At 40.7% G+C, this 13,574-nt stretch overlaps 1 protein-coding gene across 4 annotated transcripts in view; it reads right to left on the bottom strand.

Moving 5' to 3' along the window:
- Nucleotides 1-1,620: 1,620 nt before the first annotated feature.
- The window catches only part of COBL (cordon-bleu WH2 repeat protein), a 164,007-nt gene continuing 152,053 nt past the window's right edge, over nt 1,621-13,574 (bottom strand). For all 4 annotated transcript variants that reach the window (XM_082306391.1, XM_082306393.1, XM_082306392.1 and 1 more), the window contains 4 exons: nt 11,484-13,507; nt 10,736-10,855; nt 8,342-8,593; nt 1,621-2,867 (listed from right to left, as the gene is read on the bottom strand). In XM_082306391.1, the coding sequence (XP_082162517.1) occupies nt 2,850-2,867; nt 8,342-8,593; nt 10,736-10,855; nt 11,484-13,507 (2,414 nt within the window). In that variant the 3' untranslated portion in view covers nt 1,621-2,849. The remainder of the gene's footprint in view (nt 2,868-8,341; nt 8,594-10,735; nt 10,856-11,483; nt 13,508-13,574) is intronic.

Here is a 13,574-nt window from a genome sequence, read left to right as displayed (position 1 = left end):
AAGGGGTGCTCACTGTCCTTTTTTCAGTCCTTCACAAAAGAGGCCAGCCTGCAGACTGTCCAGCTACAAGTGCCGTGAAGGGACATGTCAGGGACTACTAACCTCGGTGGCGTGTACACCTCTAGCCATAGGCTGTGTGTGCACTAGCAAACAATGTGGATCAATAAGAGCAGATATATAGATCAAAATACTCTGTGCTGAGGACACGATGTCTTTACCAGACACATTTCAGGGTTTTCCTTTTAACTTAGGACGAGCTCCAGCCTGGTTCCACGGACTGAATACCAATTTGTGCTGCAGTGCGCCTCCTGAATTCGTTTCACCCAGTAGGCACCCAGTTCCCCGGTCCTGAAGCAGGGCAGAAGAGGGAGTGATGGGGTGAAGAGCTCCAAAAGCGCTTGCCTGAATGCACTTAACACTGACGCATGTTTACTTGCCAAATGAAGACTGCTAAAAGCATTAATATAAAGTTACTATACGGAAGGGTGATACCTATGACTAGACTTCATTGAAAATAGGTTTATATTAAAAGTTCCATTCACTTGGGGTTAATTAAGCTGCTACCAGGAATTCAACGGCACCTGGATGACAATGTAAGAGCATACACACCTCCTGTCAGCAGGAGCAGGGAACGCACACCCGGTCTAGCTTCCTACTGTAGACAGCTGAACTCCTCCTCCACTTTTAGCTTGAGCTGTGACCGAGGCAGCAGGATTTTTCGTAGTTTTTTTGCTGCCACGGTGAAGGTGGCATCTCATCTTGTAGCTGGTTTTAATCTTACAGTTTTTTACCCATGGGAATTCGATACTCAGAAGTTTATCTATTAATAACTCTTTTATAAACTTTAGTTCTGTGCAGTGCCAGCACCCAGACCCAGACCCTTTGCCTCGCAAATCCTGGAGAATCTTACTATCTCAACATCCAGTTCTGGATCCCTTACATTGAAAAGTATGTACCCATACAACTTACTACACTAAAGAGGCGTATGTGAGGAGGGGCTACAGACCCAGGGCCTTCAGGCAACACCAAGCAGAAGAAGGAGGAGACCTGCACTGACTTCTGTCTTACAGCACCTAACCAAGGAAGCTGTATTCGCTGCTGGTGGGACTACCAACAGCATTCAAGCTTATGAGTGACTCAATCCTTTCCTGCGATAGCATTTTTAACATGTTAATATTTCTGATCTAAAGCATACTGAGAAGACTCTTAAGGCAAAAGAAGGCTAACCAGTCAACAAAGGTGATCTTATTTATCCTAGGGTGTGACACAGCACCTTAATTCTGAATATATTAGCTTCCCTAATGAGGAAATGGATCATTATCAGTACTGCATTATTATCAAAATGTATATAACTCTGACATCTTGATTCTAGTTGGTGATTTCTACTGTGTTCCCAGATTAGTTGTGAGCCCTTTCCTGGCTTGAGACATTTTGTATTAGACCTGAGATACCAAACACAGCACACTGGTTTGCTTAAGTCCATCTCTAGTTCTAATTTCTTGTTGCAAATGGAAAACATTTGGCAAAAAAAGTCTTTCAAGCCATGTCAGGTTTTGATTTTGTTTTTATTTGTGGCACTAACAGACATCAATATTTTACAATATATAATATACAGTCACATTAAGTGCAGATGGCTAAACATTCTCGTGCTTTCAACATTACGTAGCTATATGTTTTAAATTTCAGCTCCAAAAAAAAAAGAATCTGCCACCACTCCAGTCTGTGATTATAAAAATGTAAATGTACAAACTTCCTCTGCTTCAGTTTCATTTCAACCTAAGAAATGTGAAAAAGCATTTTTATTTGTCCTTTTTAAGTTAATCAATTTAACAAAATATTTTCAAAATATGTACAACAAGAACTACCAAAGTAGTTAACATTTGAAAAAGATGCTGCTATAAATACGCATGAGACAACATAAAACAGCCATACGAATTGGAAACAAAGGGCCAACTTATGCCTGACCTGAACATGAGACGACAAAAGTCCTGGTTACTGACACAAACCAGCTTCACTTCATTTTCCAGTGCAGGAATGAATTCTATATCTTGGACCTCTATGCAGTACTCTGAATCTTACTTAAAACCTTCACAGTCTGTTGCAAATAGAGATCCTTTAAGGTGTTTCAATATTTTTAAAGTGCCATGAATGTTACTAGGGTTCAGTATATTTCTGCGTATTAGCATTCTATATGTCATATCCCCTAAGTAACTTTTCAATAGACACTGTCTCACATTCATTATTGATTGCCTGCTTTCTCAGAGCTCCACTAGAGATATAAAGTTCATCTAATTTTAAAAACCAATGACTCCACCATATGACAATTTAGGTCCTTCATAATGTACCATAACTTTTTTCTTGTGATTGTTTTTTATAGATCTTTATTCTGGTTTTCACCCTAATCACTTACAGCCCTTGTCCAAATCAAATAAGAAGCAAGTAAATACTTTGAAATAGCTACATATTTTTAACAACTTGAAAAGAGTATTACTTTTCAGATAGCTAGCAAAGTCTTTTAATTTTGCCCATAAACACAAGTAAGTATTAACACAGGACTGCACAGTGTTTATATTCTTATTAACCTGCCAACAAGAATAGTTTATTGGCAACCTTAAATATTCAGAGGCAAAACACAATTCCTTGGCACAGAAGCTTTGCAGCAGAGCAACTTATTTTCCCCTTAGAACCATTATGCAGGAACACACAGAAAATTAACTACAACTTATTTTGGCTTGTAGACAAGAGAATAAACTAAACTTCTTGATGTTTTTTGCCACTTCAGACCTTGAATGATGATTATGAGTGCATACTGGGTTAGATTTTCCAATTACCTGTTCTTTATACATGATTCAAACGAGCAGAGGGACCTATAACAAAGAAAAGCACATGATCATTCAAGATATTTTTAAACCTCCAACTGTTGACATTGTTAACCAAACATTCTCCTGTGGGGCTGTTTTCAAGCTTAGTCTCTTCATCAGCTCCTTGAGACTACTTAAAGCTTATCTACTTTTTTCTAGCCCTATCAGTTGGTCTAATGAGAGGTGTTATCCTTCCCTAAAAAACCCACACCTCATACATCCTTAGGTATTATGGTTGCAACTACATGATTACTGGAACATAGGTGATGTATTTTTCTGTAAACTTCCTTCGTTTTGTGGAATGAACAGAAACCCAGGCTGCAGGTACGCAATATCTGACAGTCAAAATCTGTTCAGTATCGGTTAGCTGTCACCAGTCATAAAAATCAATTGATGAGTACTTCGCTTCCTGATTGAATGAAGGGAATTCCCAAAGGCTTTGATTCAGGAAAATACTTAAACAAATGCTTATCTTCCTTCCTAGTCCTCAGGTCATCTAAACATACGCTTAATTTTAAATACGTATGCTAGGGTGCTCTTCCAAAATCAAAGTTACTGAGCTTTGATTCTATCAGAGAGATATACGTTAAGGTCACCACAAAAGCTAAACAGGAATAATGCATTTGATCAAGTCTAAACCTTCCATTTTGGCCTTAGCATCCACGGAAGAAGCTTTATTCTTGGGAAAAAAAATAGGTCACGGTGCAAATTATTAGCAAGGTGAAGAGTTCAAATTAAATTTTATGTTTCAATTCAAATAGAGTAGCAGCATGCAAACGACTGCCTCTCACTGTGCATGGGAACTAGAACTACTTTATAGGCTCATTTGACTACCTGTATATCAAACTCAGCCAACCTTTTAGTGGGGCCTCCTGCCCCATTTCCAGCATACCAAATGCCAACATCAACTGTGGCTTTGAGTCTGTAATCTCTGTCACTGCCTCCACAGACACTGATGATAAGAAACAGTATTTCTTCATTCACAATTATATATCTCCAATTATGTGAGAAGAATAGTCCACTGTGTGACATAAAGGTATGGAACTAGGCCATGCTTCCTAGAAGACACTCAACGTGCTGTAATTCAGATCGATGCATTACTTGTTGGCAACCAACTTCAAATTAGCCCAGCGTATACCAGGGGCTCATTGTAATGGTGCAGTAATTACCTTACCTGGCTCCTTTGATTGCCAACAGAATGATACACTGCACGTATCAAGAGTTCATGTGACTAAACGCCGATGCCGAACACTGGCATGAACGCTTGTGGATACTGTGATGGAGCCAAATTAATTTTTAAAATCACAGCAAGTAAACAGTAAAGGCTGCTTTAGATACAGCTCCAATCTTTATTGGAAAACATGTGAAATCTATAGAATCTCTCTGGCACGTACCATTAAAAAGTGGTCTAAAGAAATCATTTTACCATGAGCAAAAGCCTGTTTTTCAGATATACAACTTGCCTTTCCGACCTTGTGCAGGCATATTCCCCTGCAATATTTCTACCAAATCCCTGGGTACAACTCTACCTAAAATGAGTAGATGGCATATAAGCTAAGGCAACTTTTATAGCTTCTCTTTGTTGGGTAAGATTTTCAATCCTGCATGGGCTTGTGCTGCAACTATACCTACAGCTAGACATCTAATGGGTTATTTGCATGCGTAGTTACGGTTTTTTCCACAGATAATCATGGTAAATCCCAAGGCAAGTTACACAGACATAAAAATACACATGCAATAATACAAAGAATTTCAGAAATCTAGCTAGGTTATTTTGCATTTTCTGAGATAGAAAGTTTAAAAACTAAACATAAAGATCTCAGGTATGTGAAATTGTGACAAATGTTGCTTGATACAATTTAAGGGAAACACTAGTTCACTTTTAACACCAGAAGCTCAAACGGTACAGCTCTATGACCTGAGTTTTGCCAACCAGAATTAGCCAAAATTTGGTCTCAGATCAGCTGTTTATTTCCTAGATCAACTGATTCTCCTTTGTACAGGAGGCAGACTGCACGGCTGAGAAGCAGGCTCCTCGCTAGTGAGACATGTTCATTTCTCAAGACAACTCACCACCAAAGGCACTAGGTCAGCCACCCTGGTTGGTGGCCTTACTTGATGTCATCTCCCTGACTTGCTGTTACACTTTGGACGTGTTAAACACCTGCCAGGTTCCTGGAGAGACCATTTTGAAAACTGAAGAAAGAGGTTACTTCCTGCACATTGTCAGGTCTTTTCCAGTTTGGTAAGTTCATCCCTTTCCAATAACATGTCTGCATCTCTGTTCCCTTTGGGTAGGATCTGTAGTCTAACCACTTTCTGGCAGGTCTCTGAACTGCACTGCGCTGGGGATGAACCACTTTACTGAGCAGGCCCATCTGGGCTTGGCACCCACAAGAATTTTCCTTTGGGAGTCTGCGGACAGCAACAGTGTGCAATAAAACAGAAGCCGTTTCTTCAAAACAAAGTATGACTTATTGGCCAAAGCAGGCACAGTACTCCAAGAAATGGATTAACGAACAGCCAGGAGACTTATGCGCATACTGTCTCACCTATACTTGGTATTTCCCTCAAGTACCTATTTTTGCTCTGGTTTGTTTTGGGTGACCCAATTACAGCCTGTGTGGTGCAGACCCTGACTCTCAGCCTGCAGCAATTTCTCTCCTCCCTTCCTGCATAGTGGATCTTTTAACCTTAAAGTTCATGACTTTAGCAAGCAGCTGTGTAATCAGGGGTGGAGCGGAGGAGTCGCCTTTTCACAGATATTAATAGAGCGCAAACGTTTGTTGGGATGCTCCCTATCTAGGCAATTGGTTGCTTTTTATGTTTGGTTCCCCTGACAGCCCTGTTTGATCTACTTCCATTGCAAATAACCCCTCATAAATAAGCACAAACTGAGTCATACATAACTAAGCAATGCAGACTCTTCCCAGTTCCCCACAATACTAGCTAAATAAATGACTTCACTATCAGAAGCCCTTGTTCCAGCAAACTTTGAGAAGACAATGGAAGAGAAACAGACAAAATTACAGAACTGAACAACCTACTTTGCTATCTAGTTGCAACCAAAATCTTCTAGAAAGCAAAGCCAAAAATGGCTCTGTGCTCACACCTCCAAATCATGACATCATAGATCTTTGACAGAGGCGGCAAAACAAAGAAAAAAGCTTGCTTCTGTCCTGGCACAAAACCACCTGCCAGCCACTGTCTACCAAAAACTCAGTGTTCCTTGGAGACATGTTCTTCAGCTGTAAAGGAAGAGAACCCTGACATGCAGCTATCATATATTCTCCTCTTCTGCTGTCACAAGTTGTCCAGCTGCAGGGAAGGATCAGAATTCAGCTTTCATTTAATGCAGCAAGCTGGGAGAGATATTAACATGCACTGGACAGAAACTCTCTGAGAAATCTGGCAACATTTTTACTTTTAGCAGTGATCAAGAGCATGAGATCTCGGATGTCAGTGATATGACGTCTTTGGCATATACAAGACTTAGCTTGCATATCCAGTATCACAAAGGACAGCACAATAATAACAAAATCATACCCTGTCTTGGACAAAACGCTGCTCTCTCTTATTTTCATGAAAGACCTATACAATAGAAGATGTACTCTTCTGTCATTTCAATGTCAAAACTACCAAAAATTACTCTGTCTTGAAAATGAAAGAAGACAGGCACAGTATTCAGCAGAATACATCAGTGTATCACAGAATACATCAGTATATCAAGCTTACTTTCATGGTCTGCACTGGCTATCCAACTGTTTTGAAACAAATCCCCAAGGATATGATAAAGACTTGTTTTAATGAGTAGAGCTGTCAGTCCCCTCAGAGACTTCTGCAGGAGTAATGTAGTTGGAAGAACAAAGAACTTGGAAAGATCTAGAAAACAACTGCATGAAGTATTCTTGAATGTCCAAATCCCCTTTTTTCTGTAAATTAGTGAAGTGGGGAAATAAAGGCCTGATCTGGAGTATTATTTCTTCATAATTTGTAGTCTTAGAATCATAGACTCATAGAATATCTCAAATTGGAAGGGACCCATAAGGATCATCGAGTACAACTCTCTGCTCCTCACAGGACTACCTAAAACTAAACCATATGACTAAGAGCGTCGTCCAGACACTCCTCGAACTCTGACAGGCTTGGTGCCGTGACCACTTCCCTGGGGAGCCTGTTCCCGTGACCGACCACCCTCTCGGTGAAGAACCTTTTCCTAATGCCCCATCTGAACTTCCCCTGACGCAGCTTCATTCCATTTCGTCGTGTCCCATCGCTGGTCACCAGAGAGAGGAGATCAGCACCTCCCCCTCCGCTGCCCCCCTGGGGAAGGCGTAGACTCTGATGAGGTCACCCCTCAGCCTTCTCTTAAGATGAACAAGCCAAGTGACCTCAGCCACTCCTCATAATAGTATGCGTAACATAGATGCAATTTTTCACATGCAAAATAACTGCACATCCAGATTCCTGTTTGCATGCTGATGTAAAATTCTCTGAAACACTGATTTTTTGTGCCATTTGTATGGTTCTGTGGAACTTCTGGTTTATCAGAAACAAGATTTTTTGGGCTACTTTTTAATGTTAAAATTTGATCGTATTTTTTTAATTATTTTAAAGAGACAAGTAAGAAAGGTTAAAGCCTATTTACACATTCATGGTTGGCATCAGCTAAATCATGTGTTGGGAAAACTACATCTGCTTTTGTACATTCCCTAAAGTCCTTGGATCAAAGTCTATTCTTGGATACTGCAGTGTAATACTGGGATGACTCCACTAACGCCAACTGATCTGCTTCTCTTTACCAAGAAATGCAGTGTAACTCAAGGTTAGGAAGAACAAATTTTGATCAGAGATAAGTGAACTTACTCCAAAAATCACACCTGGGCAACTAAGCATTTAGCTGTCTGGGAGTTGACTAACCCATAGCTGACCACAGAAGTAAAACACACATCATCCAATTAATAAAGTTCAGACAGACATTAAAACAACCCCAGTTTTACTAACGGCTCTCAGCATGTGTTACCAAGGTGTAAGTGCTGGGAATCAAGGTCTAGGACACAATACTGAAATTAGGAGAGAATACTTATCTCTAAATTTGCTTCAGGGTTTAATCTGATCTTTCTTAGGTTCACCTTGTCTAAAGGACATCCAGTTATTATCTCAGATTTACAAGAATGAAAAGGGCATGAAAATGCTTTCTGAAAGGATATTCATGCTCTTGATGTTCTCTTAAAAAAAAATGTATTGACTATTCATATGGTCGCATATATGCACAGGCATGTTTTAGTCTTAATAGCATGTTTTGATAGCTGTTCACAGGTTTGAAATACACTCCTGATCTTTGATTCAGTTAGAGGAAACAGTGCAATGTACCTTCTTCTGAAGAAAGAAATGTGTGGCTGGAACAGCTTATAAATGTCTCTCAAAGTACAGCAGGCCTAGGTTGTTTCAGCCACTATAAAATATAAAACTACATTTACCTTTTTTAACTTTGCTGCTCCAGCACCAGAGCGAATGGCCTCCATTAGGGCTTGCCTTGCCTCCCCAGGGTTACCCGTAGCTGTGGCGGAGGATTTAGGAGCTGCTGCTGACAGCTGAGTGGGAGGTGGTGGTGGTGGCTGGGCAGGGGCAGGTGGGGTACAAAGCTGCTCTTCCTGAGGGTCTTCTGCCTTCTGCAAGGACCGTTCTGCGTTCCTGAAACTCTGCAGCTCTTCAGAGGCCAATGAGGAGATCTGCTCACGATGCAGTTGAAAGGAGGTAATTAATATCAAGCATGACTAAACTGTCATTATGTGACATTTGATGCACTTTCAGTACCCCGATTTCACTTTGCTTGAATGATGTAAAACACGTAGAACTTTTGTCTCCTCATGGGGTTGAACATCTGTTACTACTCACTCACATCACTCAGCTGGGCTGACTACCAGCATCAAGGATTTGGCATTGACTCTGCCTCAAAACTCAATCTTTATTTACTGTGAGCTCCAGCATCCTGTAACTCTTCCTGGCATGTAAGGTAAGAGAGAAAGTTGGACTTGGTATTTATTTGGAAACAACCACAGGGGTTTTGGAATCAAGAAGATATATTAAGGCTGCAGTAGCCACCCAGGTATCTCGTTACTTTTTGCAGTCTGGGCTGCATAATAATAATGTCAGATGACCGGCAGGCTCTTCTAGATCTGAGCTCTCAGACATGGTTTCTTTGAAAAAAATGCTGTTAAACATTAAGTTTCCAGCCATATTAAAAAAAAAAATAGGACCACAGAGACCTACGTGAAAGCACTGAGAACAAAATCGATTGATTGCTCTTCCAAGTGTGTTTCTGTGGAATTTCTGAAACTAAAATTTCTGTATGAATTACCAGCTTGGAAACTCATCCTACTTTAAACGAATGCAGGGAGAGGAGGCAATCTTTCAGACTAAGCCAGCTTTTCCATCAACTGTATCAACAAATATTTTTGCCGTTAACAACATTACTAGTAATAACCATGATAAATTGTTAGTAATTACAATGATTTGACGATTATTAAGAAATTCAGTATCATGGACCAAATGGGAGGTTTTCAAGCAGATGCATTAGCATTCCTTTCTCAGAGAAACTGAGGCACAAAACTTCTCCAGTGAAAAATGAAAGGATTAATCTCCCATCAAATAATCCACATTCAGAGAGCTCCTCTATTCTATTCCTTCACTGCACACACATACAATATATGGGAAAAATGTCCTGTCAGATAAAACATTAACATTTGATGTAACAAAACATGAACATTTGAGATAACATGAAAGGGATAGCCCTTTCATCATAGCACATCTATATCTCGTCCTGTACACATACAAACACGGTGCTTTAACTAGCACAGGTGACATGGTGTGAAAAAGCAGCGTACGGTTTCTAGGCAACTTCCTTTAAAATGATGGCAAAAGCTTCTCTGCTGGAGGAAAGAATTCCAAAAAGTCTCTGCGATAATACACCACCACTTCATTGTCAGAGCCTCTTTTACACAAATTTACATTTATTCCCAATGAATGCAGAATGCAGTTAAGTATGTGTGAAGATGGCTGCTGCCTAGCACGTCCTGCTCCCAGGCTCAGAGGAAGCTGTACCCTACCTGCAGCAAGGGCAGTAAGGTATTTGAGGGACGAAGTAATTGCCTAACACAGGCAAGAGATTCTTTCTATCTAATGCCAGCTATCTGGATATGTGCTAATGGCCTGAGTCATTGCACGAGGGAAATGGGAACCTCCTTGCCAAATACACATCCTTGGCTGGATTAGTGAACTGAGTGAAAACTGAGGCTAGAACAGAATGCAAGTTTTGGCTATCAGGAATAAGAGATGCTTTAATGACTAGGTAAATCTTTCAGACAGAAGGAATCATCCTGCTGTGGTGAAAGCTGATGTTCCATCAACATCAATTACTTGCATACAACTTGCATGCACCAGCTCATATTAACAGATAAACAGCATGCATGAAGAAGCCCTAGTGTGTGTTCAGGTAACTGGGACTGGATGCATACGGTAGGTAATGCAAATATATGAATCTAACTGCATACTCCTGAAGTACAAAAAAAACCCCACCTAAATGTGAAAATTATGAACACTTGATGTCTTCTGTGTACACTCCCTGTAATTTGTTTGGATTTCTAGGTGCTTCTTTCTCAGCTAAAAGCACACCATTTGAAAGAGTGCCTCCACATTTCAGAGGATAGGATCAGACCTGCTGTGCTATCTGCTTAATCCAGATCTGGCCTTATGTCATATTATTTCCCCCTCAACTTCAAACAAACTATGTTTGTGGCATACCTGAGTTTATTCAAAACACCCAGTAGGAACAGACTGCACTTAAAAGATCACTTACCATCTTGATTTCTTACCTTTTTCAGCTTTGAGGTGCCACTGTGGCCTCTAATTGCTGCTAGTAGGGCTGAGCGCTCATTCTCTGGCTCAGCATACAAGGGTTTCCTGTGATTGCCATTTAGTGCACTGTCTGAAACCTAGAATATGAAAAGAATAAACCTCACATTGTTATTAGATATTTACTTAGAGATAGTTTGGAAACACTATTAAAAATATTTTTGGCACTTGTAGCAGAATACAAGCTATGGAGACTAATCAGTCTGTCTTCTTTCAGGCCTGCTTTTACAACCTTTACTCACACTTAATGGTGAGGATACGTGTGGATAGTAATGCTGTACTTACAGACGCAGTCTCGTATCTCCTGAGCATGAAGTCAGTGGTAACTAATATCACCTAGTAATACAAAATGCAGTTTTCTTTCATTGCAGGTATTTACAAGTTTTCTCCATGCTGTGTGTTCCTGTTTTTACATAACACACTGAAATGTGGCTTCAGCTCTTAGGCTAACCTCAATTACATCTCCTTTATGCTGTATCTCTGCACCCTCTGCCTCTTCTAGCTAGCGCAGCAGCAATGGTGTTGCATAATATACACGATGTGCAGAATAAGCAGTGGCTTGGTGTGTATTTTGCCATTATAAATTTTTCAAATGCCTTGGGTACTCCAGCTCACCAGCAACTGTACCAGTTATAAAACCTCTCGTGTCTGACAGGGTGAATACAGGGCTCTGCAGTCTGAACAGGCTAAAAAAAGTCTCCACTTTACCTTTCTGAGTTTCTCTTTTCCCCCTCCTGTTTGAATGGCTTCCATTAGGGCACTGTGCAGTGACGTGTCTTTTGGAATTGGTTTTTGGACAACAGGTTTGAACTTCTTCTTTGGTCCAAAGATATTGGTCTGCACATTAACATCCAGTTCACTAATAGCATTAATATCTGAATCATCAGGTTTCTCCTCCTGTTCTGACTCTGCGTTTGCTGCTGCACCATTTAGCTCGGGTGAAGCTTTAAGTGAACTAACTTGTTCACCGTTAGCAGGAGGCCATTTAGTGACTCGCAAAGACGAGCTGAAAGAGGCTGGGACTCCTTGGAGATCAGGAGACTTGAGAGATGAGGCTGAATTAGTATGGGTCAAAGTCTCACATTTCTGGTCAAACACAAGACGCATCTTTTTCTCTGCTATACTTTGTTTGCTGTTTAAACCATGATCATCATCTCCACTGTTGTTATCCTTTGAAGAGGATTTAGCAAGTGGGACACTGGCATTCTTTTTATAGGAACTTGCAGGAGTCGCTTGATTTGGTGCCCTGATATTAGCTACTTTGTTTTCCACACCAGAATTATCACCAGGTGTAAACCTGTGGGATGCTTTTTGACTGCAAGTAAAAATACTCGAAAGCGTTTCTCTTGTTTCTGCTGATTCTGTTTCCACTGGGCTATATTTGGCCACAATAATACATCTTTTTGGTGAAACTTCTGTTTCAGCTTTAACCTCGCCTGCCCCTTGCTTATTTTCATCTTTCTCATGATATTCCATAGAGTCAGACTTAAAGGTAGTTACGCTGATGTGTCTTGCAATGGCACAGGCAACATACTGACTTGAAGTTCTCCTGTGTGGCTTTAGAAACGGAAGCTCCAGCTTGTCCTTATTCATGGTTGGGGCCTCTGATGGTGTTACCTGAGACTGTGTAACTGGAAGAGGTGGTTTGGTCCTTTCATTCTCAGACTGTCTTTCAGCTGCCTGGGTAGTAACAGTTTGTGGTGCTACAGGTTTTGGAGCTGCAAGACAGACAGGTTTGTGTTCATGTTTTGTACTAAAGGGCTTAGAGTTCATGGTGACCGCTGACTTTTTAGGAAGATGCTCAGCAGAGTCATCACTTTGCTTTTCCATAGAACTTGACCGCCAGAATGCCTTCACCTTCCCAAGGCGAAATTCCTCACTTTCATCAGTAGAGGTACCTGGTATGTGCTTACTGACACCAGTGTTTGGGCCTATAAGGTTGCCTAGTTCATCTATCTTAATGGCACCAGCGGAGAGTGAAACTCCTCTATCGAAATGCTTTACTTCAGGTTTCGGAGGGACAACTTTAAAGGTTGTCAAACCCACTTTAGGTTCATAGTTTGTTCCTGAATTCTGGGCACGATGACACCATGTGGGTGTTGATGGGACTTCTTCTACTTCAGTTTTTTTTGCTGGTGGCCATTTGATCTCTAATTCTGATTTACTTTTTTTCAGAGATCTTTCCCTGTTACTACATTCATTAAATGGATTTATTTTCTCTTTTGCTGTACTGATTTCAGTTGTGGCCTTGGAGCGAGATGGAGTCGGCTTAGATTTACATTCCTCAGACTTCACACCATGTTTGGGGGGGTTTTCCAGTCTTAAGTTCTTTTCACTTCTTTTTTCGAAGGAGGACGTGAGAGATTCAAACATATCTCTCCTCTGTTCCACAGGCAAGTGACTGAATTCGTTTTCAGATGGTTGCTGATGTATTAGGTCCTTGGGTATGTATACAGCTCCACCATCTGTGTGTCCCTTATCAAAGGAACCTGCATTGTTGTTTTTATTTGTAAAGTTTCCTGTATTAACAGAGTCAGCGGAGATACTTCGTGAAACCCTTGTCTCTCTCTCTTCATTTCCAGCTGAGTTAGAGGTGCCAACTTCTGGAGCATCGTCTATGACTGTTACTGGAACAGAAATGGCAACATCTTGGGCAGCCTCAACTTTTCTTATATGTGGGCTCAACACTTCATTGATGTACTCGGAGTCAGAGTTACTTATACCATCCACTGCTGCAAAATACACATACAACATTACATATAGGCAGTATTTAGGCAATATGACTTTAAATTACACAAA

The sequence above is a fragment of the Platalea leucorodia genome, assembly GCF_965183815.1.
Source record: "Platalea leucorodia genome assembly, chromosome: 1".
Lineage (NCBI taxonomy): Eukaryota > Metazoa > Chordata > Aves > Pelecaniformes > Threskiornithidae > Platalea > Platalea leucorodia.
Note: the sequence above shows the minus strand (reverse complement) of the source record. Positions and strands in the feature narration are given on the sequence as shown.